Source organism: Teleopsis dalmanni, chromosome 2 (genome assembly GCF_002237135.1).
Source record: "Teleopsis dalmanni isolate 2A chromosome 2, ASM223713v2, whole genome shotgun sequence".
Lineage (NCBI taxonomy): Eukaryota > Metazoa > Arthropoda > Insecta > Diptera > Diopsidae > Teleopsis > Teleopsis dalmanni.
In genome coordinates this window covers 203287147-203310583 of record NC_051847.1, presented here as the reverse complement: position 1 = coordinate 203310583, position 23437 = coordinate 203287147, and the positions used below count along the sequence as shown (strand labels likewise).

Sequence of the window (23437 nt, the reverse complement as noted above, 5' to 3'; positions counted from 1 at the left end):
ATAATCACAATAATAGAAATATATTAAAACGAAAATTTAGTGCGGTTTTGGGAATATTATATAGGACAAAGACAAAATTAGTGAACTATCTACTACACAAAAAAATATAGATATAAAATAAAAACTTACTACTTAAATATATATATATATAAATATATGAGGTTTTAAGCTATATCAAAAAATAATACGAAAAAAAGTAGATTATATATATACATGTTGAAAATAAATTTTACATAGTTTTTGTAAGTAGAAATTATACCTAATATAAGGATATGCAGCATGAAATTCTCTTGAGAGCAAATTGGCCTGTTCTTCAGTGCATTTAAGAGAATCTGCTAAACTACACATACCCATGCCATACACAATGCCGTAACATATTTTCTTGGTATCATTTCTTAATTGGTCTGTAACATTATCATCGGATACTTTATACCAACTTGCGGCTATAGCAGTAAAAATATCCTTTTTCGTACGCATAACTTCTAATAATGCAGGGTCCTGTTCAAAGAAGAATGCAAAAAATTAAATTGTATATTAATAGCAGTGAGTACTTCTGGAATACCACGAACCTTCGATAAATGCGCTAGTATGCGCATCTCTAGTTGACAAAAATCAATAGATATAAGCCAGCGCTTTGGATCTGTTGGGTAAAATGCACGACGACAAGATATTTCCAAATTATCACTATCTTCTCCTATTAATTCATAAAAAATACAATACAGTTTCAACTTTTATAAAAATATTATGCTTGCTCACCTGTATATACTTCAAAGTTCTTAGCAACATTTTGTAAATTTGGTTCCACCATTGATATGCGTCCAGTGGAAGTAAATGTGTTACTTTCACCGTATATTCTGAAATTAAATTATTTATTTTCCAGAATACATCATCAACTTCAACATCAACACGAACCTATTGTTCTTAACACACTCCGATAGTGGTAGAATATTATTCGTGAAGATACTATTTACTTTTCTGTAGTTAATTATTAGTTTAGAAATAGGTGATTCTATTTTCTCTAAAATTTGCTTTGATGTGGTAATACGTTTACCAGATTTGAGATGTAATCCAAGCACCTTTTGTAATGTATAATAAAAATATATTAGTAATTTGTTTTAATAAATAATAAATATAATTAATTAATTAAATTATTCTAAAACTAAAAGTAACAAAACTCCAGAAAAATGTGAGAACTTAAAAGTCAAGTACGGCTTTGGGTCAGTTGGCTAATGAACGCTGACTGTAAGCTTCGAATTTGGTAGGGTACGAGTTCAACGCATAGTATTAGCAATCTTAAAAATAAACTATTTAAGAATAATTTAATATAAGAAACAATTTCAAGAGCACTGATGATGGGTATTTGGCTATACTCGAAGCAGCAGTATAATCATCCAAAAATTCAATTAATTAAAATAATATAAAAACTAATTTTTGTTGTTAGGGTCTACTACTTTTCAAAATCTCTCTACTAAATAAAATGATTATATAAAACACATCAGTTTCGGTTAGTTCTATGTTTGGGAACCACTTGTCAGCAACGATCAAGTGCCGCTTAGTCTCATCAGCATACCACACTAGGCTGAAAAAGATTCTCCAAAAACGTGACAATTATATGTGTTATAACAACAGTAACTAAATTTAACGAAATTAAAATTGGCGGGAGAGACGTGAGATCTACTTAGAACAATTATTTACTAGTTTAAACAACAGTGTATAAATATGTATAATGCCTAATATCGATTAAAATGAGGTAAAATGTACTTAAAAATTTAAAATGAATTTGATTATTTACAGAAGAACAGAATTAAAAATCAAGGAAATTGAAAATATGAAAGCTTCCAATAAAACTGTAATAGTCAATTCCATTTAGTTTACTACGAGGGCGGTTTGATAAGTCAGTGACTTTTTGAATAAAACAAATTTTCTTCGGCAAATAAACTTTTTATTTTTCTACATAATCACCTTTTAGCTCGATACATTTAGTCCAGCGTTTTTCTAATTTTCTTATTCCCTCCAAATAATAGGTTTTCTCAAAGCTCCCAAAATACGCGTTTGTTTCGGTAATGACTTCTTCATTCGACTCAAATCTCTTACTGCCCAGCCATTTCTTTAGGTTTGGAAACAGAAAATAGTCGCAGGGGGCTAAATCTAGAGAATATGCTGGATGGGATAGCAGTTCATATCCCAATTCATGGATTTCGGATCGTAATGCTTAATCAGCACACGAAATTCTATTTTTTTCACTGCGCGAAAAATTCAAAAAGTCACTGACTTATCAAGCCGCCCTCGTATTTATGGGAGTATATATATCACGAATCTTAAAACTAAAAGGTATAACCATGACTATGTCCAGTGTATTACTATGTAGCGATATGTGGGTATGGCTTTGTAACCAATAATTGGTTACGAAGGAATTTGAGAGGCTGTAAGTTTATGCACAAAAATAAATACAAGACTATGTCGTTGAATAAATTCAAGTAAATCTTTTTATTATGTTTTGATGATGTTCAGAAAACACGTGCTAACGCAATGTTACTCTATTTAAGGCCTAAATCTCCGGTGCAAACATTTAAATTGAAATATCAGTATGGAAAAATCAGATATGGAAAAAAAAATAAATGTATTAGATGGACACAATCTAATACAATAAATAAATAAATATATACTTTCATTATCTACTGTCTTTGCATACAAATAATCTATAAAGCAGTTAAAGTTTGATTTCGGAAAGCATACAATACACTATATAAATATAGATATTTATTTAAAACTTACTTTCGCCACCTCCGAAGATGAAGTAAGATTAAATCGCCTGCCATGCGTTTCATATATTGTTGTTTCCAATTTTCTCTGAAGACACAACAATTTTTTTATTAACATGTGCAGTTCAGACTCACTTGTAGGAAAACCAATCGTTTCCATGTTGCAAAGTGAAAGCTGCAGTGGCATTTCAGTTTCTGTAATAAATAATTTAAAAATTAAGAAACTTTCCATTGGAATGCTAATTAAACAATAAATTTACTTAAAAAAAATTGATGTAAAGAACCGTTTCCGATTTTCTTCAATCTTTCAATTTGCTCTTTTAAAATATGTATAGTGCAACAGGCTTCTATTGAAGATCTGAAATGCATATAAGAGGTTTACAAATTTTAAAAAAATAAATAATATATATAAAAATAGATTAAATTTTAATTAGATTATATCCATTAATATTACTATTATTACCATCCATTAATATTAATATTACTAGGTATACATTACTTTTTGATACAAAAATATAAAATACTTATGAAAGAAAGCAAAGAAAAATTTTTATCATCAATGCTCCGTATTTGAAAGTGTAGAGATTAATCCGAAATCAAGTACAATTGATTATTGTAGTCAATTTTTTTAATAGAAAAACTTATGTAAAATATATATTATATAGAGAGTAAAAGTGCTCAAGTGCACTAACTCAACTAGTCTCAAAATAATAATAGAAATGAAAACATTACCTAACTTTGGCCGATATACCATTATATTTATCTAAGCCATAGCTTTTTGTTCCCCTCCCGCTATTTCCACACAGACCAATTAATCCAGTGCATTCCGGAGCAAATTGATGAACCTTTTTAAAGATTGAAATGTTATATTATTTACAATATTTTATTTATCACCAATTGATTTACCATTTGTTTGAAAGTTACTGTTTTATCAGGTTGAAGTAACCAATTTGCTACTTTTGGATCTCCGAACTCAGCACAAATTTCTCCTAAATCTGGCAGAAGTTTACGTAAAGTTTTTAATTGTTCCTTAGCATCAAATATCAGCAAAGTATTTTCTTTTGCTTTAAGTATCATATGCAGGTATTCACACTTTAATTTTGTGGTCACAGCAGGATTCGATTCCTTTTCCTGCATGTTCATATAGTAAATTATATTTTCTGACACGCAAAAAGCAATGCCAGCTAAAAAGCATGCACTATCAATCTGAAAATTTGCCGTATCCATTGTAGCTTCAACTTCCTCTTTTGTTAAATCTTGATTAATAGCTGCGTTTGCACCTATGACAGGTTTTTGTTTCTCCAAGATATTCTCCAAGCCCAAACAGAAACCAAAACATTTAGAAGTCATCAACTCTTCAAAAGTTGATTGGAAAATTTGTATATTACCACAAATGTCTACAATTTTCACACATTCAAAACTAGAAGAAGTTGTAGCATTATTACTAATACTTGTAGCATTAATATGTGATGGATCCATTATTAGACAACCTTTAATCGATGGATCAGATATTTCAATCGAAACACCTGTTGAGTTCTCAGTATTATGTACATTATTATTAGTTTCTAAACCCGAGTTAATTTCCGATTCTTTAAAGGTTGCACGTCGTGTACGTATTAAGCGAGATCTGAACGGTGTTTTCTCAAGTTCTTTATTTTCTGCTAGCTGTGAATTAGGTATTTCATCATCATTATTTATATTTAAAGTTTCTTTTTCTTCGACGATAGGAGTAGCATTTGTTTCTGTTAATTTAATATCCAGCATTTGAGCTATGCCCGTGTTCAGCTGAAAGGAATCATCTGTGATTAACAAGTCACTCATATGTGTTTTTTGCTCCATGATAGCTTTTGTTGAAGTAGCGGCGTTGGAAGTTCTTTCTGTGGAGTGCTTACGTTGATTTTGATGTGATCGTGTTTCCAAATTATGTGTATGTGCAACACTGTTTTGTTTTTTAATATTTGTTTTATCGATATCCAGTACTTCAGCTATGCCCGTGTTTAATTCAAAAGATTCGTCTGTCATTAACATGTCATTCATATTTTTTGTTGTTCCTTTTGAATAATTACGTCGATTGCGGCATGGGTTTGTTGCCGAATTTTGGGAATACGTTAGACCCATTTGTATTTCATTTTTGTCTTGTACATCTTTTTTTTCGCTATCGATATTCAGTACTTCAGCTATGCCCGTGTTTAATTCAAAGGATTCGTCTGTCATTAACATGTCATTCATATTTTTTGTTGTTTCTTTTGAATGATTGCGTCGACTGCGACGAGGTATAGTCACCGAATTTTGTGAATGTGCCAGACTCTTTTGTATTTCATTGGTGTCTTTACCATTATTATTTTCTCTGTCGATATCCAGTAATTCAGCTATGCCCGTGTTTAATTCAAAGGATTCATCCGTCATTGATACGTCATTCATATTTTTTGTTGTTTCTTTTAGATGATTACGTCGACTACGACGTGGTTTTGTCACCGAATTTTGTGAAAGTGCCAGACTCTTTTGTATTTCATTGGTGTCTTTATCATTATTATCTCCTCTGTCGATATCCAGTAATTCAGCTATGCCCGTGTTTAATTCAAAGGATTCGTCCGTCATTGATGCATCATTCATATTATTTGTTGTTTCTTTTGAATGATTACGTCGACTACGACGTAGTATTGTCACCGATTTTTGTAAATGTGCCAGACTATTTTGTATTTCATTGAAATATTTACTATCTTTATTCGTTTTATCGGTATCCAGTACTTCAGCTATGTCCCTGTTTAATTCAAAGGATTCATCCGTCATAGATACGTCAATCATATTTTTTGTTGTTTCTTTTGAATGATTACGTAGACTACGACGTGGTATTGTCACCGAATTTTGTGAATGTACCAGACTCTTTTGTATGTCATTGGTGTCTTTAACAGTTTTATTACCAGTTTCATTAACAGTAGTTTGAGTTTTTTTCAAATTTGGACTGAGTCTTGATAATGATATCGTTGTAACCGTTTGTGGTTCTATTTCAATGCTCTTAATTATTTGACCATCATTGACAACTGAGATGGGTTTTTTCTTCTCAGACGTGCGTAAATTATATTTTTTATTATCTATTGTTTTCTCATATTTACTTAACTCTTCTTTGTTGTTAATTGTAGATTCTTTTATCAAATTAGTAGATTCCTTTATCAAATTAGTTAATTTTAACTCGGAAAATTGTTTTCCTACCATATCCTCATTATTAGTTTGCTTATTATTATTTCCCGAACTAGTTATCATTAATTTTTCACCAGATGTCTCTTTAATTTCTTTTTCCAGTGTATTTATTTTATGTAAAGTTTCTTTCGCTTTTGCACTAGTACTTGGTTTATCATTTAGTTCCGTACAGAGCTCAATAAGATGTTTTTCTTTACTTTCTATAGATTTTGCTATTTTAAGTTGACTTGTATTTAAATTTTCTGAGGATTTTCTTTTTCTATTGCAAACTTTTAAATTTTCTTCTTCGTATGACATATGGATCCGATCTGTTTCCAAATCATTTTTTGTGTTTTGCGCCCAATTAATAGTGCCCACGCCAATTTCATATTGTACAAATCGTCTCGCTTCTTGCACCAATAATTTTGCGGCATCTGCTACAGTTATTCCAGATTTGCCGGTTATGTGGAAATTTCTTAGCACATTACGTTGTTCGGCTTCATAAACATTTTCATTTTCATGTTGTTTTGCAGAATCAAAACTTAATAAATTGTGCATTATTTTCTCCACAGAAAACACATCAGCATTTGCTAATTTAACAATTGACGTTAAACCGGCGTCGTAAAGAGCACGAGCGCGCTTGTAATTTAAATCAGGTAAACGCATCAAATCTATTAAATCTCTATGTATACCAAAGTATAAACGCTCCTTAAATTGCGACAATATTAGTGAAAGTGTTGAAAACTCTAATGAGTTACAAAAAGCTGTTACGATTCCCGCAAATGTGGATGAAATTTGCTGTAATCCTTGCAACATACCACGTGTGCACTTGTACTTAAATGCCACTTGTTTAATTGGTATTTCTTCAATGAGTTCTTGTAGAGCTAAAGCGGTATAGAATCTGTAATTGGTAAAAAATTAAAAAATTAATAAATATTAATATATATTATCTTATAAAAACGAGTATACCTCTTGTGTATTTGCATTTGTTTATAATCTAATTTAGTTTGTTGACGCATTGCACGAACTAGAAAAGATTCTTTAACTCCAACTAATTCGCCGACTTTTTTCATAGCTGGTGTCAGGTGTTCCCATATATCAAGATATAGCAACCAGTCTAAGTCTTGTAATTGATAGCATACAGAATATGGGGTTACTAAGTATACAGCGTGTAGTTCTGATTCTAATACAAAGCAGTGTCTAGCCGTTTTTAATTCAGCAAACAGTAATAGACCATCAGCTGGTGGCATAGATGAAGCTAAAAAATTAGATGGTTAATATTAAGAATGAAATAATATGATATATTTATAGAAATGTATTCTGTATCCTCAGTAGTTTCTATAAAATTAAAATTATTATAAATAGTTTAAAAAGCAATAAAGGGATACCGGAAGTAGAGAGCAGGTATAGACCAGATAGGGCATTGCAAAAAAAATTAGAATTAAACAATATAAGAGAGGAAAACAATTATACATCTTATTTTTAATATATCTTGACGTTAACATTTTCCATTAGAAAAATTTTTTATGTAAATTTACCTAAACATGCCATTCCCAATCGGGTTGGAACGTACGTTTCTTCGGTCGTTTCTTCATTTATTTGCAATCGCACGAATTCATTGTCAATCAAATATTTCAATGAATCGCTGGTATACGCATAGTCTTCACTTAAACAACCGTTTCCTTCTATGACGAGTAACTTTTGTACACTTAGTAGTGTACACTTAACAAATCTATCGATGTCTTGCTTTGTCATCACGACACCCGATGCTATTGCTTCTAATAGAGCACGTTTTAAATGTGTCTAAAATAAAAACATATACAAACATGTGATTTTAATAATTTCTATTTAAAAAAAAATGTATAATTTTACATTTGAGATACAGATTACCACTCTATCTTTTATTGATATAAATATAACTAAGTAGATATAAATAATTTAATCCTCATTTGCTAACACCTATTCTTAGTCTTTAAATGCATTAAGGTATTATATACAGGTACTATTATGACATATATAAAACCTGATATACAATGTCTACATGAACAGCTCTATTTCATAATATAATAGATAATAGGTAGATAATAGATTTTCATAATAAATTTAGCGAATATATCAAAATTAAAATCTCTTAATCTCAAAAATTAAGAAAACATTTAACTATCTGTTAACAATAAAATAATAATATTAAAAATTAATAATATTAATTAATAATAATTAATGAATAATATTAATATTAATAATAAAATATTATATAAGGATGTCAATTTATGGCAAGTTTAATTTAGAAGTAAATTATGTTAACCAAAATATTATTACATTATTTGATAGTGAAGTGTAAATTTTTATCGGATTCTTGAACCATTAGGTTTATACTTGTTTAAACGAAGAATTTATCTACATTATAGTCATATGTGCAATCTGGAACTAATAGCATATATCTATGTTATTAGTAAAAACTATAAATTTCAAATCAGTTTCTTCAAATCAGCGTTCTTGTAGTTTCACTCGCAGAAGTTATAAGCTGCACTTGGTAACCCATATTGAATAGTTGCTCTGAGACGTAAAAACTGAACGGGCATTGAAGTGGATTACAATAACAAAATTATAATGTTAAACAATAACAACAACTATAAACTATATACGCCACAACACGGGTAACGACAATATTATTATTATTATGTTACTGATATATATATATATATATATAGCATACAAGAATTAATATTTATTTCATTCAATAGCAAAAGAGCTGACCTTAAATCAAACTTTAACTTTTCTACTTCATCATGAACTATTTTGAAAGCATTTTCGAATTCCAATTCATCATCATAATACTAAACACTACAAATGCTTAGCAAGAATGAAAAACTAAATAGAGTTTCAAGCATACACTGGTTTTTGGAAACTAGTAATATGATATATTCACTAAAATTTGATGCATATATGTCATTTTAGTTTCTATTCACACCAGATAATTGTATAATAATATGATATTATTATTAATCAAGAGAATATGATATAATATATAATAATAATATTCCAACAACTTAATAATATCATTATATAGATTTTTTATAGTCGTATTTGTTATAAAACATAGACCATATATATAAAATTCGATTAACATAAATGCCTTCAATGATACTTTTATTAATAAAGCAAATAACTGAAACTTCAGCATATTACTTACACTATCGTTTATTTCTAAACAGGATGATATAGGCTGCAGATCGGCTGTTATTAATGCTTTACCAACATCGGCATTACTTTTATTGCATATTAATATGGATTCTCCCAGCGTATCCTTAGAAGATAAGATTCAAAATTAAAAATATATTTGCATAATGTTTACTTAAATGCAAACCTTTCCAGTGCGACCAGCGCGTCCTATCATTTGTTTGTATGTGATGGAATTCATGGATTTTCCCGCAAACAATGGTGAACGTATGATAACACGTCTAGCAGGCAAATTTACACCTGATAAATAAATATCATTTAAAATAATTACATCTTAAAAATTATATATTATTTAACCTGAACTTAAAGTACTCGTAGCAACAATTATTTTTAATGCTCCAGATTTGAAGTATGTCTCGACTACATCACGCTCCTCAGTTGTTAAGCCTGCGTGATGAAAAGCGCAGCCAAACATAATTGTTTTTCCTAATAACTCATCAAGGCCTGATTTCAAAAATTAAAATAAAATTTTGCATATTCAGCTTTTTAACAAAATAATTTCCATTTTACACCTACCTGCTGGTATATCTTCAAGCTGCTTTTTAACTTCGTCCAGATCTGTACGATTTAATTGCTGCTGAAGCTGGCTACCCCAAATTCCACCATTTTTACATACTGCACGTATATTCTTTGCTAATTGGAGAGCTAAATTTTCGCACCAATCTTTGTACGGACAAAACACTATAACAGAACAGCCATGTGCTACAGTTTCAAGGCACAACTGTGCGACGTGGTCTGTATCATTTTGTAAAACAGGAAACGGTTCGTCAACTACTCCATTAATAGTAACGTCACGAATTCGATTGAATTTCACATCGAATATTTCATTATTTATTTTTATCATTTCTTTAAGTGCTACGGGCCTAAAGCTTGTTACGAATTGCTCTGCAGTAAGCCAACGCTTTAACAACTTCACATTCGCCAATGTAGCTGACATTGCAATTATCTGAATAGTCATTCCGTATTTACTGGTCATATATAATATTTTTGCAATAAGTAATTCGAGTATATAACCTCGAGCCGGATCTGATATTAAATGTATCTCATCAACAATAATCGTACCAATGGTGTCTAGTTTTCCTTGTTCCAGTAGTTTATTTACAATGGAGTTAGCTTTCTCTATCGTAGTAACTGCTACGTTTATACTATCAAACCCTCCAGCAGGTGCATAACCACCAAAAAATCCTTCGACTCTATAACCTGCTGGCGTCAAAAGATCTTGTAGATAGTACATTTTTTCACGCACAACTGATATGAAAGGAAGTATTAGTAATACTTTTTTTTCTCGTTCCGAAACTGTTTTCAGTAATAAAATTTCACTAACTAACGTTTTGCCAGCAGAGGTGGGCGCAGAATATACTAAATTGCAGTGCTCGAACAATACCTAAACGATGAAAATAAATTAAATGGGTTTCACTATATTGAATTTGGTTACCTTTGAGTTGCTTAGGCATTCAACTTGCCAATCGAACATTTTAATAACACCCTTCCTCTTATACTCGGTCACTATGCTCTTTGGCAAATACCAATTGCCTATATCTTTTAAAGATTCAAAATCTAATGCAACAGTTCTTTTTGGCGAAGAATGCAAAGTTTCTGCTTGAGCTTTTTGTTTTTCTGTTTGAGATTGTACGAATTGTTTGTCTGCCGCTTTTTTTGTTTCTTCAGACCTGCAATTCAGTTTGTCTTTTGACGTTTCAATTGGTCCCAAGAAGCTGCTTACGTCTAGTTGCTCTTGTATCTCGGAATATTGCAAGTTTTTATTCAGCATTTCATAATTTGATTCGATATCGCTTTGATCGCTTATATCAATAACTTTGACAACTTCATCTACTTTGTACACAATTTCTTTTTCAGACTTATTATTCTCTACCGATGAATTGTGTAAGTCAGTTTTTAACACTTTTTTAGCTGATTTGGAATTGCATATACTTTTGCGTAGATGACGTCTGTTCTTCTTGTTCGAAGCATTGTTCGTTTTGCTTAATTGATGTGCCCCATTTTTTGCTCGCGTCGGCGATTCCTGTATCACATCAGCTCTATCGTTAACGCCTGGACCTCCTTCATTTATTGCAATTTTTTCTTCATAATTGAGATTATTGAACGTTTTTTCACTTATAATCAGCGACTGACTAAAATCCATTTCCATTCGTTTTTAAATAAAGATTTGCCGCCAAATTGACAAATTGACATCAGTGTAAGGTGCTGCCAATTAATAAATATTTAAAATTAAGTAAAAATTTGGAATGTAATAAAAAACATTTACAATTATTTTAATAAATGTAATGAATTGTTGCAGCTGTCGTACTGCAAAAAAAAAATAAATTCAACTGCAGGATTGCACTCGCAAAGACTGGACCTGTGAGCAACCGTATTTTGTGTCGTTTTATATATACTTACATATATGTTGCATAAAATGTCTGGTGATATGTAATAAATAAATCAAAGCAATATATGTATAGTATTATTGCTGTATTGACATTTATATTATTCAAAATTTTAAATGATTTAATTTGTAGTTATTTGTTCAAACAAGATTTATTTGATATAACTATATTATATGAACAGAAAACATAGAATAAATTTATAAGATGTTTTATATTATACAATTAAATTAAATTAGATAGTAATATTATATCTATTTAAATATTACGTTAATTGTACATAATAATCACTTACCAATAGTTTAATACCAAAAAATATTTCCAATTCGCATGCACTTAACATAAGCAAGTCTACAATACGAATGATTGTATTGAACAGAAATCAAAATGACAACACATCCAACTACAAACTAAACGTCAAAATTTTGATAGTGTCAAACGAGCCTAACCATTTAAATTTTTAGTTATTCATTGCTTTTAATATAAATATATCATAAAATTAATCTGTAGTCATAAGGCAACATGTAAAATACTCAACAGCTGACTTTAATGCAAATTTAGGTTTGTGCTTTTTAAAACAAATTTTTAAAGTTTACAATATTTAGATGATCTGATATCGCTAAATAATTTCGTATTTTTTAATGTTACTCGTATGTTACTTTTAATGTTACTATATTATATGACCTTAAAAAATATTCATATTTTGAATATTTGTTATTAATATAATTTGAAGTTTTTTTACTTTTCTAATCAATGATTCGCAACATAAATGATTATTGTCACTTAAAAGCATAAGTAGATGCGCAGCAAAGGTTATTTAAAATGTTCGGAATTGCGCATTATACGAATATACGAAATGCAAAGTAAATTATTTTTTAAATCAACCAAATCCATTATATGTGTATATACAAAACTACTATGCTATGCATATTCATTCTTTGTACTAAGTTCTTTCCCTTGCCGGTATTTCTTGTTCCATCCCATGTGAACGGACTATTTGACAATTGCAGTTTATATATATTCATATATAGAGTTGGGAACAACTCAATAATAAAAAGGAATAAATAACAATAAAACGAAAAAAAAAACAATAAAAGGAATAAAAAACACCACTGACGGTTATTTATTTCGTAATACTCGAGACAATTATATGGTCAGCCAAAAATTCATATAATTACAAAAAAATTGTTGGAATTCGCAAGTGTTCAAAAACTTCTCTATTATAGAAAGTTCGAATTGAGCAAATGCTTGCAACCAACAGTAAATATTATTTGTCAGTAAAATATTAGGGCTATTCACTCATTTAAAATGCACAGATTACACGCGCTTGGAATAGACATCAACAATATACTCGCACAAAGTTTCTTGCAATTGGTTGCAATCTTGCTATACCTAAACCCATATATATGTATATGCTTGCAATGACATAAAAAAGGAAGAAAAAAACCAGCTGTTTTGACATTTGTTACTTCTTATGTGGATGTGGTATGCTGCAAAAGCAGCTGTTTCAAACACAGATGTTGCAATTCTGCAACAAATGTGTTCTTGCACTCCTGCAATTTTAGTATAGCATTTTTGCATTTCGTGCACTTTGCAATGACTGCCAGAAAGAGTGAATAAATAAATGGCTTATAAACTTAATGATACTTTAGTTTCTCATAAAGGAAGTAGTAATAATAAAACAATAAAAAATAATAGACATCATTTTTAAAAACACATTAAATCTACTTTAATAACCATATTTTTTATTTAATTCTGTAAAGCCATCACCAGTCTGGTTTTCTGGTGGTACCCATTTTGCATATTTTTCGGAAGATTCATGTTCTTCGAGTTCGTCCAAGTCGAATTCTTCTCTTTTGTTACGAATACGTTGTTTCTGTCGATGACGCTTTTTAGCTTCATTTGGCATTTCAGTGACAGGTATTGCATTTGTAACTACAGGTATAGAATCAGTTTTTTCATTTCCTTCTGTAATTGGTTTTTTCATGTTTTTATTCGTTAATATTGTTAAATTGGCTGTTTTCTCATTCATTGTAGATGTTGATACAGTTTCCTTAACATTATTATCTATTGATTGAGCATTTTCGTCCTTGTCGTCATGTTTAGGAGAAATTTGTGTTGCAGATACTTTATGAGTACAATCTTCTGATTTAGATTCTACAATTTTATTATTTTCTTCTTTCTCGTCCTCATCCTCGTCTTCCTCTTCTTCAATTTCAACACCATTGTCATCGAATTTCGTCACTGTAGATTTTACGTTTGCAGTTATTGGTTTAATGACTTTAAATTTACTAAACTGATTACGTTTACCAATCATTGGTAATTGTTTAGGTTTGCCAACTGTATTCGTTGTTTGTTGGGTTGATGTGCATGCTGTAAAAGCTATCAGTGTTGGTTTTGCAATTTTAATAAGGCGCTCAATTTTATTTTGTTCCAACCTGAGCCGCTGTTCCTCCATCTGTTGTAAAAAAATATATGATTAATTTTTATTTGAATTAAAGTCTTCTTTTTCGAACTTACACGTAATTTACGTATATTAGTTTTATCCAGTTGTTCATCATCATCATTTAAATTTTCCATGAACGCATCCAAATCTCCATCTATTTTATCCTGCTGAACCTTATTTTCTTTAATTCGTTTCTGTTTATCCTGGTACTTTTGTATATTGGACTCTACTTGCTTTAAATGCTCTTGAATGTCTGTTTCTTTCTTAATCTGAGTAAAATACATATATATTATATGTAAAACATATAAAACATAAATTTTTATTTATAAGTATAAATATTTTATAATATATAGTATAATATAAATTATAATAATATTATATAAATTATAATTATATTATATTAATTATAATTATATTATATTAATTATAATTATATTATATTAATTATAATTATATTATATAAATTAAAATTATATTATATAAATTATAATATTATAATAGAATTTATAAGTAATTTAAAACAAATTAACTTACCAAATCTTCATAAGTCAGAGTAACATTTTTATCAATATTTGATTTGCGTAACTTTTTACGTTCTACATCGCCTGTACGATCCAAAAAATCATCATTATCTGAGTCGTCGTTTTGTTTAGCTTTCCGTTTAAGTGGCTCTGAAAAACGAAAATTCCTCTTAGTTTACACTAAATTATAATTTGGAAGTAAATTACCTTGATTGGATTGCCTTAGCACTCCGTGACGATCGAGTATACGACACGCTTCCAATGCGCATTGTGCAACACAGTCTTTTTTACGACCTTTATGAACCACCTCTGCGACAATTGGTCGACCATTTGCATCATCTAATGGTAGCTCAACACGGCATATAAATGATCCCGCAGACATTTCGTCACATTTATAATCTAAAGTTAAACCTTCCCTCTCAAAATAACCACGCAGTGTTCGCTTTGGATCATCCAAAAATAATTCTTCATTATTTGTACTCGCAAAGGGATTGTGTGTAAGATCAGTTTCTTCATCAGCATCTTCAGACATACCCCAACTAACTTCTTCACTCTTTTCACGTTTTAATGCTTCTTCAGCTTTTCTCTGAGCTTCTGCAATAATTTGTGCATCTCTTTGAGCACGTAATTCTGTAACACTCAATTCAGATTCAGGTTCCTCGTCATCGGTGGGACCTTGCAATATATAATTTCTGGTACTGGCACCTAAGCGTAACATGTGCCCTACACGTATGCGTATAAAAACACGAGATGGTAACCGCTGTTTGTTAAGAAAGGTACCATGCGTACTGCCCAAATCATATACATACCAACCTTCTGGTTGTATAATATTCCCAGTTGAGTTATCTTCATTAATTGACTTCGGTTTGTATTGCAGTACGGCATGAAAACGAGATATAGTTGGGTGTGCCATTTCAATATCATTTGCCGGCAAGCGTCCAAATTTCCACGTTGCTTGCTTCTGTAAGTCATTTACTTGATCAATTATTTGTCCCGATTTTAGTACTTCAAATTTATATACTAAATTGTTAGTTGGAACTCCTGACCATGGCGGAATTTTGTATGGGCAACATTGTGCTAAAGTATTTACTGGTTCCGCTTCCTCACTGGTTTCTATTTTTGACGGAGGTATCTCTGCTATATCATCATTCTCTTCACTATATTTATCAGTTTTCGGTAGTGTAACTGGAATACTTGGTATCTTAAATTCTTCCATGTTTTTTTATCTTTTTGTTTATGTTATTTTAGCTGTCATATCGCGAAATATTCAACGCTAATAGTTAAAGTTAAAATCAGCTGTGCCACAGTGTTGCCAACTCCTTATATTGTGTTTGCAAAATATTTTTAATACATATAAAAAATAATATAACTTCGTTAAACAATATATATATACTTAAGTACATTATATTCTCTTATATATATATATATTAACTTATTATAATTTTTATATTAGTAACAAAACTTGTTAGAGTAATGTAATGTAATTCTTACAGCGGCTTTTTCTTTTAATGCTTTCATAGTGTATTTACGATATTTATATGTTATCGTTTATCGTATTACGTGTTTAAGAATTGAGAAAATTTTGTAATACTTAGAAAACTATTAAAAGACAGGTTCTATTGCTAAATCAATCTCATAATTAGTTGAAAATTAAATGTTAAAGAAAAAATTTGTTTTTTTATATAGGGAAAATATTACTGCACGAAAATAATACTCAAAACTAAAATGCTGAATGCTTGAAAACCGAGTATACAATACTATCAATACTTGTACTATCAATACTTTCATATTGGAAAGTAATATGAAAGCCTAAATAAATTGCAAAAAAATTATTGACTGACACAATTGAATAAATTATTAAAAAAATAAAATTATTCACTTATGATTTGCGATTTGTATTGCTAAAGAGAGTTTATAATCAGCTGTTATATACTGTCTATATTGGTACATTTTAATCAGTTTACGAGACTTTTATAAATTTTATAGAGAAACCTTTTATATTAGACATGAAAAAAACGAAAATGAAGTATTAGAATACGTAGATAACAATTAATGTTAGAATAAGTCAAAACCCGAGTTTTTGGAGTTTATGTAGTTGTAGTTATAACAATCAGTATGAATCAGATATAATAGTTTAGTTATTCAGTAACGCTTATCAAGCATCCTTTGAAATATAGTAAATATTTGATGAATCTAGGATAAACTTTTTATAAGCTTACCCCTAATTTTAGTAGAACATGATATAAAAATAGAGGAATTCCAAAATTTGTGACAGTTAAGTTTTATTAGATGCTATCACATTTAACTTAAGTAATTACAGCAATTGTAAATTTGATAGAATCCCAGGATGAAAGATTTATGATCCTTCTTGAATTAATGAAAATTATAGTGATAATGATATTTAATATGATTTAAGCTAACAACTACGGTAAGTTAAAAATTTTGAAGTCTAAAGATCAGATATAATATTAAAATAAAGGAAATAAAGCAGGTAATGTACATACCTCTTGTTACAAAATGAAGAGAAATGCGGTATTAAAATAATTGAACAGTTATTATAATAGTAATGTCAATCAATAGGAAAACGAGTTAAAAAAATCAATAAAATACTGAAAATTTTAAAAACTATCAAAAAAATCACGACGAAGAAAGAGACGTATATATCGACAATAAGACGGCTATTACAATCCAGGTTTACAATACATCTTATGGAAATAGTGAGGTCGTATTCATTATAGACCTATAACGAATTCTATATTATCTGACTTTTTAGAATGTAACGGAATTGCTAAAACAGGCTTTTAAAATCCAAACTATGAGATGGAAAATTAATATTTACATAAAGATCTAGTTGGCTAATTTGTTCGAAAAAGAAACTACTAAGAGTGATACTGTTGACATATTTCTCACAGAACATACAGAACCTTATGTTTGTATTGACGAGAACGCTAATTAGGTAAGGTGCAACATATTTTTACTAAATAAAACTGTAAAACAAATGATATATATCTGCTCGGGTATATTTAGAACGACAATAAAATCTTTTGGCTGAAGGAAAATATCACTATAATTCCCCAAACTTCAACGTACACCAAAACAAAAAAAATCATCCAATTGTGCGAAATAATACACATGTATAGTTTTATATGACTTGCTACAACAATAGATCTGAAGTAATAATAGAAAACTAATAGGGCATTCCCTCATTAATACTGCTATCGTTATAGATGCAGTTGTCTACGCGTTTAATCTACTTTATTTAGTCTATTTCTTCACCAGTATACTATAAAAATTGTAATAAATATAATATAGCTAATAAATATAATTTAAATATTTATTTATAACAATATATAATATTTTAAGGTAATCACAAATGAAAGCTTTTCACCTTTTCATAATAACTTCCCCACGAATATTTCCAGTTAAATGATTTGCTCCTTTTTTACACAGTCCACTTCTGGCTTCTACATCTCTAAGTAACATATTTCCCCTTTAATTTTTTTTAAATGATTATTCTAGAGTCCACAATTTCTCCAACTCCACAAAATGAATTTCAAACATTTTTTCACATCAACAAAGACACTAAACCAAGAACGGGCAGGGGGAAAAATAAAATACCTTTGAACAGAGTTTTCCAAGCGTTCAAAATCAGTTACAAATTTGCCACTGAAACCGTTAAAACGAAAAAAACGGCGTACGTGTTTAGCGCATAAAATTTTCTTAAATTTTGATTTCTAAATAAATTATAATATAATAAAAATAAATTTTATTTCCACAAAATTAAATAAATAAAAGAATTGTAAACTATTTTTAAAAAAGTTTTTAATTCAAGTGTAAATCAAATAATTAAAAAGTATATTTTAAAAATTTAGCGTCGCTTTTCGTTTCTACCCACCTTAATAACAGTACATAACAGTGGAAGCAGACGGGTAATTACCTGCCACAACTAATAACCTACAAGCCCACTTCTTGGCGCTCTCTAATGACTTTTAAATGGTCGATGCTCAGTAACGATTCGCACAAGAATTTCGGCAGTGAGCGAGTTTGGGGACACAACAAATCAAATTTAAAAAAATCACAGCATAAAATTAGGCGCTTTTAATAAAAATTCATTGTTAATTTATATAATTTATATAAAATTTATATAAAAGTTATATTGTTGATTTAATTATTTAATCCGAAAAATTGAAAATATTTTTGTTATTGTTACGACATTGAACTGCTTTGAGCAGCTAACAGTTACATAATCTTATATAAAACACAAAAGAAACACAAAGAATTTACAAGTTCAGGTGCAAATACATTAATAATTCATTGGTAAAATTTAGTTTTCATGCGTAAAATATGTGATTATTTTTTGTTTGGCGCACATGTGCGGGTTACGTTTTAAAACGCGAAATAGTCCGTCTCAAAAGACGTCCTTACGTTGGGGCGATAGCTGTCGTTTGCTTTAAGCGATTTGCGATTTCTGATTGAAGTTAACAAATTGTAACTAAAATTACTACATACTTATACTCACTATAAACAAATTAAAAAAATATAATTCCTAAAAAGACAGAGAAAATATATTAACTTTTGATTCCTAATAACAATAATAACAACAACAACAACAAAATAATAATAAACTACTACATTAATTTTGATGTAAGCAAAAAAGCATATACACATACATGAAAATATTTTGTTTATTATTAATTTTAATGAAATTTAACCTAAAAAATGCCTGTGATGTACAATAAATTATTTGCATTAAATTTAAAAAATTTTATTGCATAAGTTTTGGCGTTCCATGCAAAACATTTGTGTTAACATTCAACATTTTGAAGTTTAAATTTTTAAACGCGTAACGCTTATAAGTTTAATTTCCTTTGCTGCTGCTGCTGGTGGTGCTGGTGCTGCTAAATGCTTGTAAAGGTGAGTCCACAACATGTGTTCATTTCCCTACTTTTACGCTCTTCACAAATTGTGTAACTTGTTTGGAATTGAGTAACTTCCATTTGTGGAATGTAATCGACAATACGCTTTGTTGCCTAGAAGTGTGCTAAGAGTTTGCGCTTTGCGATTTTATTTTCAATGTCTTTGAAATGATAACGGTTTTTTGTGAATGAAAGCCTCAGCTGTGATCTTTTCTATTACATCTTATCAATTTTTCTTTTTTTTAGAATTTATTTAATATTTTTAATGTATTTACCATGTATGTATTTGTGTTTATGCAGCTATATGGGTTGTTTAAATGCGTTGCTCTTTTAACCCACAGTTTGTGTGAAAAAAATAATGTGTAGAATAGGTACTCGTATATGCATTAAGGTTATGTACTTTGAATATAAATTGTGGGACACACGGCGCTTACAATAACATGTGCATGTCTTTTTACAGGAGTTTCTTAAGTGTTTTTAGAAGTACGTAAAAGTTGACTAAGTGGCTGATATTTAGATTTCTTAATGTTTTCTTTCTACGTTCGTTATGATACAATACCTTGATTGCTCAATAATAATGTTTGCTTTGCTTTATGAATATATTAAGTTTTATTTATCTTAAGGACGTGTGCGAGTTCAAGTAAATTGATGGTAAATTGAGGGAAAAAGTAAATTATGTCGGTATGGCAGCGCATGTTTGTATTTACCAGAATTTCGAGTAGGATAAATTAGATAAAAATTAGGTAAATTATTTAGATTTCTTAATGTTTTCTTTCTATGTTCGTTATGATACAATACCTTGATTGCTCAATAATAATGTTTGCTTTATGAATATATTAAGTTTTATTTATCTTAAGGACGTGTGCGAATTCAAGTAAATTGATGGTAAATTGAGGGAAATAGTAAATTATGTCGGTATGGCAGCGCATGTTTGTATTTACCAGAATTTCGAGTAGGGTAAATTAGATAAAAATTAGGTAAATTAGGTGTTAACATTGTGAAAATTTTATAAGATGTTTAATAATTAAATAAATAACTTTGAAAACGTTTAACCAAAAATAATAATTAAGTGCAATTTTCTCGAACCTCAGTTTAAATTTTTAAATCTAATTGATTTAGATTTAAATCTCAATCTAAATTACAAAATCTGTATCTACTTCACACTGGAATGAAAAATATTGATCTGTAAATCTGTAATGATGCGGATAAAAACACTGAAAATTTAATTCATCTCTAAACCTATATAATTTATGATATGTTTCCATTAAGAACTGTTATGCAAGATGACAAAATAAAAAAATCTTTATCTACTGCAAACTGGAATAAAAAGTATTGATCTGTAATGATGTGGATAAAAGCGCTGAAAATTTAATTCATATTTATGATATGATATAATCTATGATATGTTTCCATTAAGAGTTGCTATCCAAGTTGACAAAACTTTACTACTTGCAGAGCAAGCAACTTTCTACTTATTTACATTTTAAAACCTGAAGACTATACAAGTTATTTTATCCTTTTATCATAGAATTTACAGTGTATAAGTATTGATACTGATAACAGGTACAAAAAGTGTTTGAAAAGTTTTGCATCCAACATAGAAAGAAATGGTTTGAAATCGTTTGTAATGCTTTGATTTGACACACTTTTTTAAAGTTGTTACAATTACTTTTACCACTTTATATAGTCCATTGTGTCCACTAATAGACATTGAAAATGAAAACGAAACACAGAGAACTAGATCCGGTGAATAAGGATAGTGGACAACCAATTCGAAACGCAATTCGAGAAGTATAATTTAGTGTAACTTTTCATCTTGAAACAAAAATTGTTTTCTTTTGCGAATGGAACAATTTTGTAACAATAAAACTTTGTGATATTCTATAGTAAACTCCAACGGTTACTAAACAATATGTCCTTATCAAAAAAAAAAACAACAGCACCAATCCCGGTGCAGACCCATAACACAGTCTCTATCTATTTTAAGTTCTTTAACCTTTTTCAATTTTGTAATTTTGGTTGATATTTGGTCTCTTGAGTATTTTAGTGGACCTAGAATGATTATAAATATACGCATAAAGTTCTCCACATATACAAACCGTTTTAACAAAGCTTTAGAAATATTTCAATGTTCATGATTGAAGATAAACATAATACGTTCATGCCTATAGCATGATATAGACCAGGGTTGTCTAGACTAGATGCGATCGCGGGCCAATACAAATCACTGTACAGATTGGAGAGCCGCAGAAACAAATATATGCGTTCATAGTTGTTTTTAACAAAAATAAAAATACGGTTATAATGTTAAATTTAGTCTTATTAAATTATTAATTTAAATTCACTTACTGGGTATACAATACAAATAAAATAATGTGATTTTACCAGTACACCAAAAGAAAATTCGCGTAATTGTAGTAGATTAAAAACAGGTCGCAGGCCGCACAAACATTAAGCGTATCTTTCTTTCTATTATTTCAAGAAGTTAAAAAACACATTTTTTTAATTGCGATATACAATTAATAATCCTATATTACTTTTAAATGAAAAGTAAACAAAATATATGAAAAATCAGCATTCTCCCATTCAGCTAGTCTGGGGAAGCGAGAATACAATAAAAGTTTCAATATATTTCACTTTGTATATATCAAAGTAATAATTTATTTTTTTTTGCATCTGTATGTATGTGTAAATGATAATTCATATAAAACACTAAATATCAATTTTATGAATTTTAATTAATATCATAATCTTTATCACTTTTTTTCATCCAAAAAAAAGTAGTCTTTGTTTTCCACAATCCGAGTTGTCGTATAATTTGTACATGGCATCTCAATGCTATTACCTATCAACTGCTAGCTTATGATATATAGTGCGTACAAGGAGTGTAAACTCTAGAACTTTAAGTTTAGGTTTTGAGCAAGATTCTAACCTTCAGAGGTCTAAAATTTTAATATATCACTGTTATTTTATTACTAATTAAGTGCTCATCATGAGCACATGATGAAATGACAGTTCATCATTTATAGAGATATCATTATTTATATTAATACTCACACAGTAATTATCTATTTTATTTAGTATATAAATATAAACAAAACACATTCATTACGTCTCTTTTTCTCAGCAACCTGCCTTGAAAAATGAAAAAAAACAATTAATTATACCACATAATTAATTAAAAAAGCAGCGTCAAATATTTGAACTCTCATTCTGTTCTCTAGTAGACTTATTTATCTTTTATGTTCTATTAAAACCATATAAATCATAGTTTTAAGCATCGTTTAAGCTACACAAATATCCTTGGCCATGCCAGCATCGCGGTAGCGACTGCTAATTAAATATGCAGCGAGAGCTGCCACACTGTTTCACTTGAATGCCAACATAAATAACACTAAATGCTCCATTAATTTCAAGTTGAAATAATGAACACGAAATATGAGTGCTCGAGTTTGTTGGTGGGGGCGGTCAAGGCAATCTATTGGGTGTATCTAGTTTGTTTGTATTGAAACTTTTTTGCGTTATAAACAAAATCTGTGCTTTAAAATTTTGATGCAAAACATGAATGCATTTTTAACTGAATCCTTCGGTCTCTCGGTCCTTCGTAATTAACTAACCTTGTTAATGCATTGAAAAAGTCTGTGACATTTGCATGTAAAGGTTATTTGTAGCATAAAGGTCAGATTGAAATAAACTTAAAAGCATTTCAATTTCGCAAGCTATTCAAACCTCTTTCAATTCAAATTTATCGTACATCTTTAATACAAAAAAAAAATTAATTAATTTTTTAAATTAATAATTCCAAATTTTCGCACTTAATTACATAAATAAGTTTTAACAGGATCCGTAAGACTAAAATAAATGGTATAATTCTAATCTTTCTTTTGTTGTGGCGTCTTCATAAATTCAGAATATTGCTCTCACTCCAATTTCCAAGATTAATTCAAATAGAAAAAATATACCTTACCTAATCTTATGACTTTTTCACGAA

At 29.5% G+C, this 23437-nt stretch overlaps 2 protein-coding genes across 2 annotated transcripts; both read right to left on the bottom strand.

Moving 5' to 3' along the window:
- Nucleotides 1–167: 167 nt before the first annotated feature.
- LOC119679011 (DNA polymerase theta-like) lies at nucleotides 168–11378 on the bottom strand. Its single transcript, XM_038091149.1, has 15 exons — nucleotides 10615–11378; nucleotides 9696–10563; nucleotides 9477–9623; nucleotides 9307–9419; nucleotides 9133–9246; nucleotides 7478–7742; nucleotides 6909–7197; nucleotides 3669–6840; nucleotides 3495–3607; nucleotides 3023–3120; nucleotides 2776–2957; nucleotides 913–1076; nucleotides 757–854; nucleotides 570–694; nucleotides 168–498 (listed from the first exon to the last, which is right to left on the bottom strand). Exons 1-15 carry the CDS (start codon nucleotides 11326–11328, stop codon nucleotides 202–204), a joined length of 6759 nt encoding a protein of 2252 aa, XP_037947077.1. The 5' UTR covers nucleotides 11329–11378; the 3' UTR covers nucleotides 168–201.
- A 1914-nt stretch (nucleotides 11379–13292) lies between these two features.
- On the bottom strand, nucleotides 13293–15835 carry LOC119683213 (kanadaptin). Its single transcript, XM_038096845.1, has 4 exons — nucleotides 14738–15835; nucleotides 14544–14680; nucleotides 14084–14278; nucleotides 13293–14021 (listed from the first exon to the last, which is right to left on the bottom strand). Exons 1-4 carry the CDS (start codon nucleotides 15744–15746, stop codon nucleotides 13293–13295), a joined length of 2070 nt encoding a protein of 689 aa, XP_037952773.1. The 5' UTR covers nucleotides 15747–15835.
- Nucleotides 15836–23437: the final 7602 nt, after the last annotated feature.

Coding starts and splice junctions, on each gene's coding strand:
- LOC119683213 (XM_038096845.1), bottom strand. CDS start 15,746: ATGGAAGAATTTAAGATACCAAGTATTCCAGTTACACTACCGAAAACT. Junction 14,681..14,737: donor GCTAAGGCAATCCAATCAAG/GTAATTTACTTC, acceptor TTCGTTTTTCAG/AGCCACTTAAACGGAAAGCT. Junction 14,022..14,083: donor CTAATATACGTAAATTACGT/GTAAGTTCGAAA, acceptor TTTTTACAACAG/ATGGAGGAACAGCGGCTCAG.
- LOC119679011 (XM_038091149.1), bottom strand. CDS start 11,328: ATGGAAATGGATTTTAGTCAGTCGCTGATTATAAGTGAAAAAACGTTC. Junction 2,958..3,022: donor TTTACATCAATTTTTTTTAA/GTAAATTTATTG, acceptor TATTTATTACAG/AAACTGAAATGCCACTGCAG. Junction 499..569: donor TACTAGCGCATTTATCGAAG/GTTCGTGGTATT, acceptor TTCTTTGAACAG/GACCCTGCATTATTAGAAGT.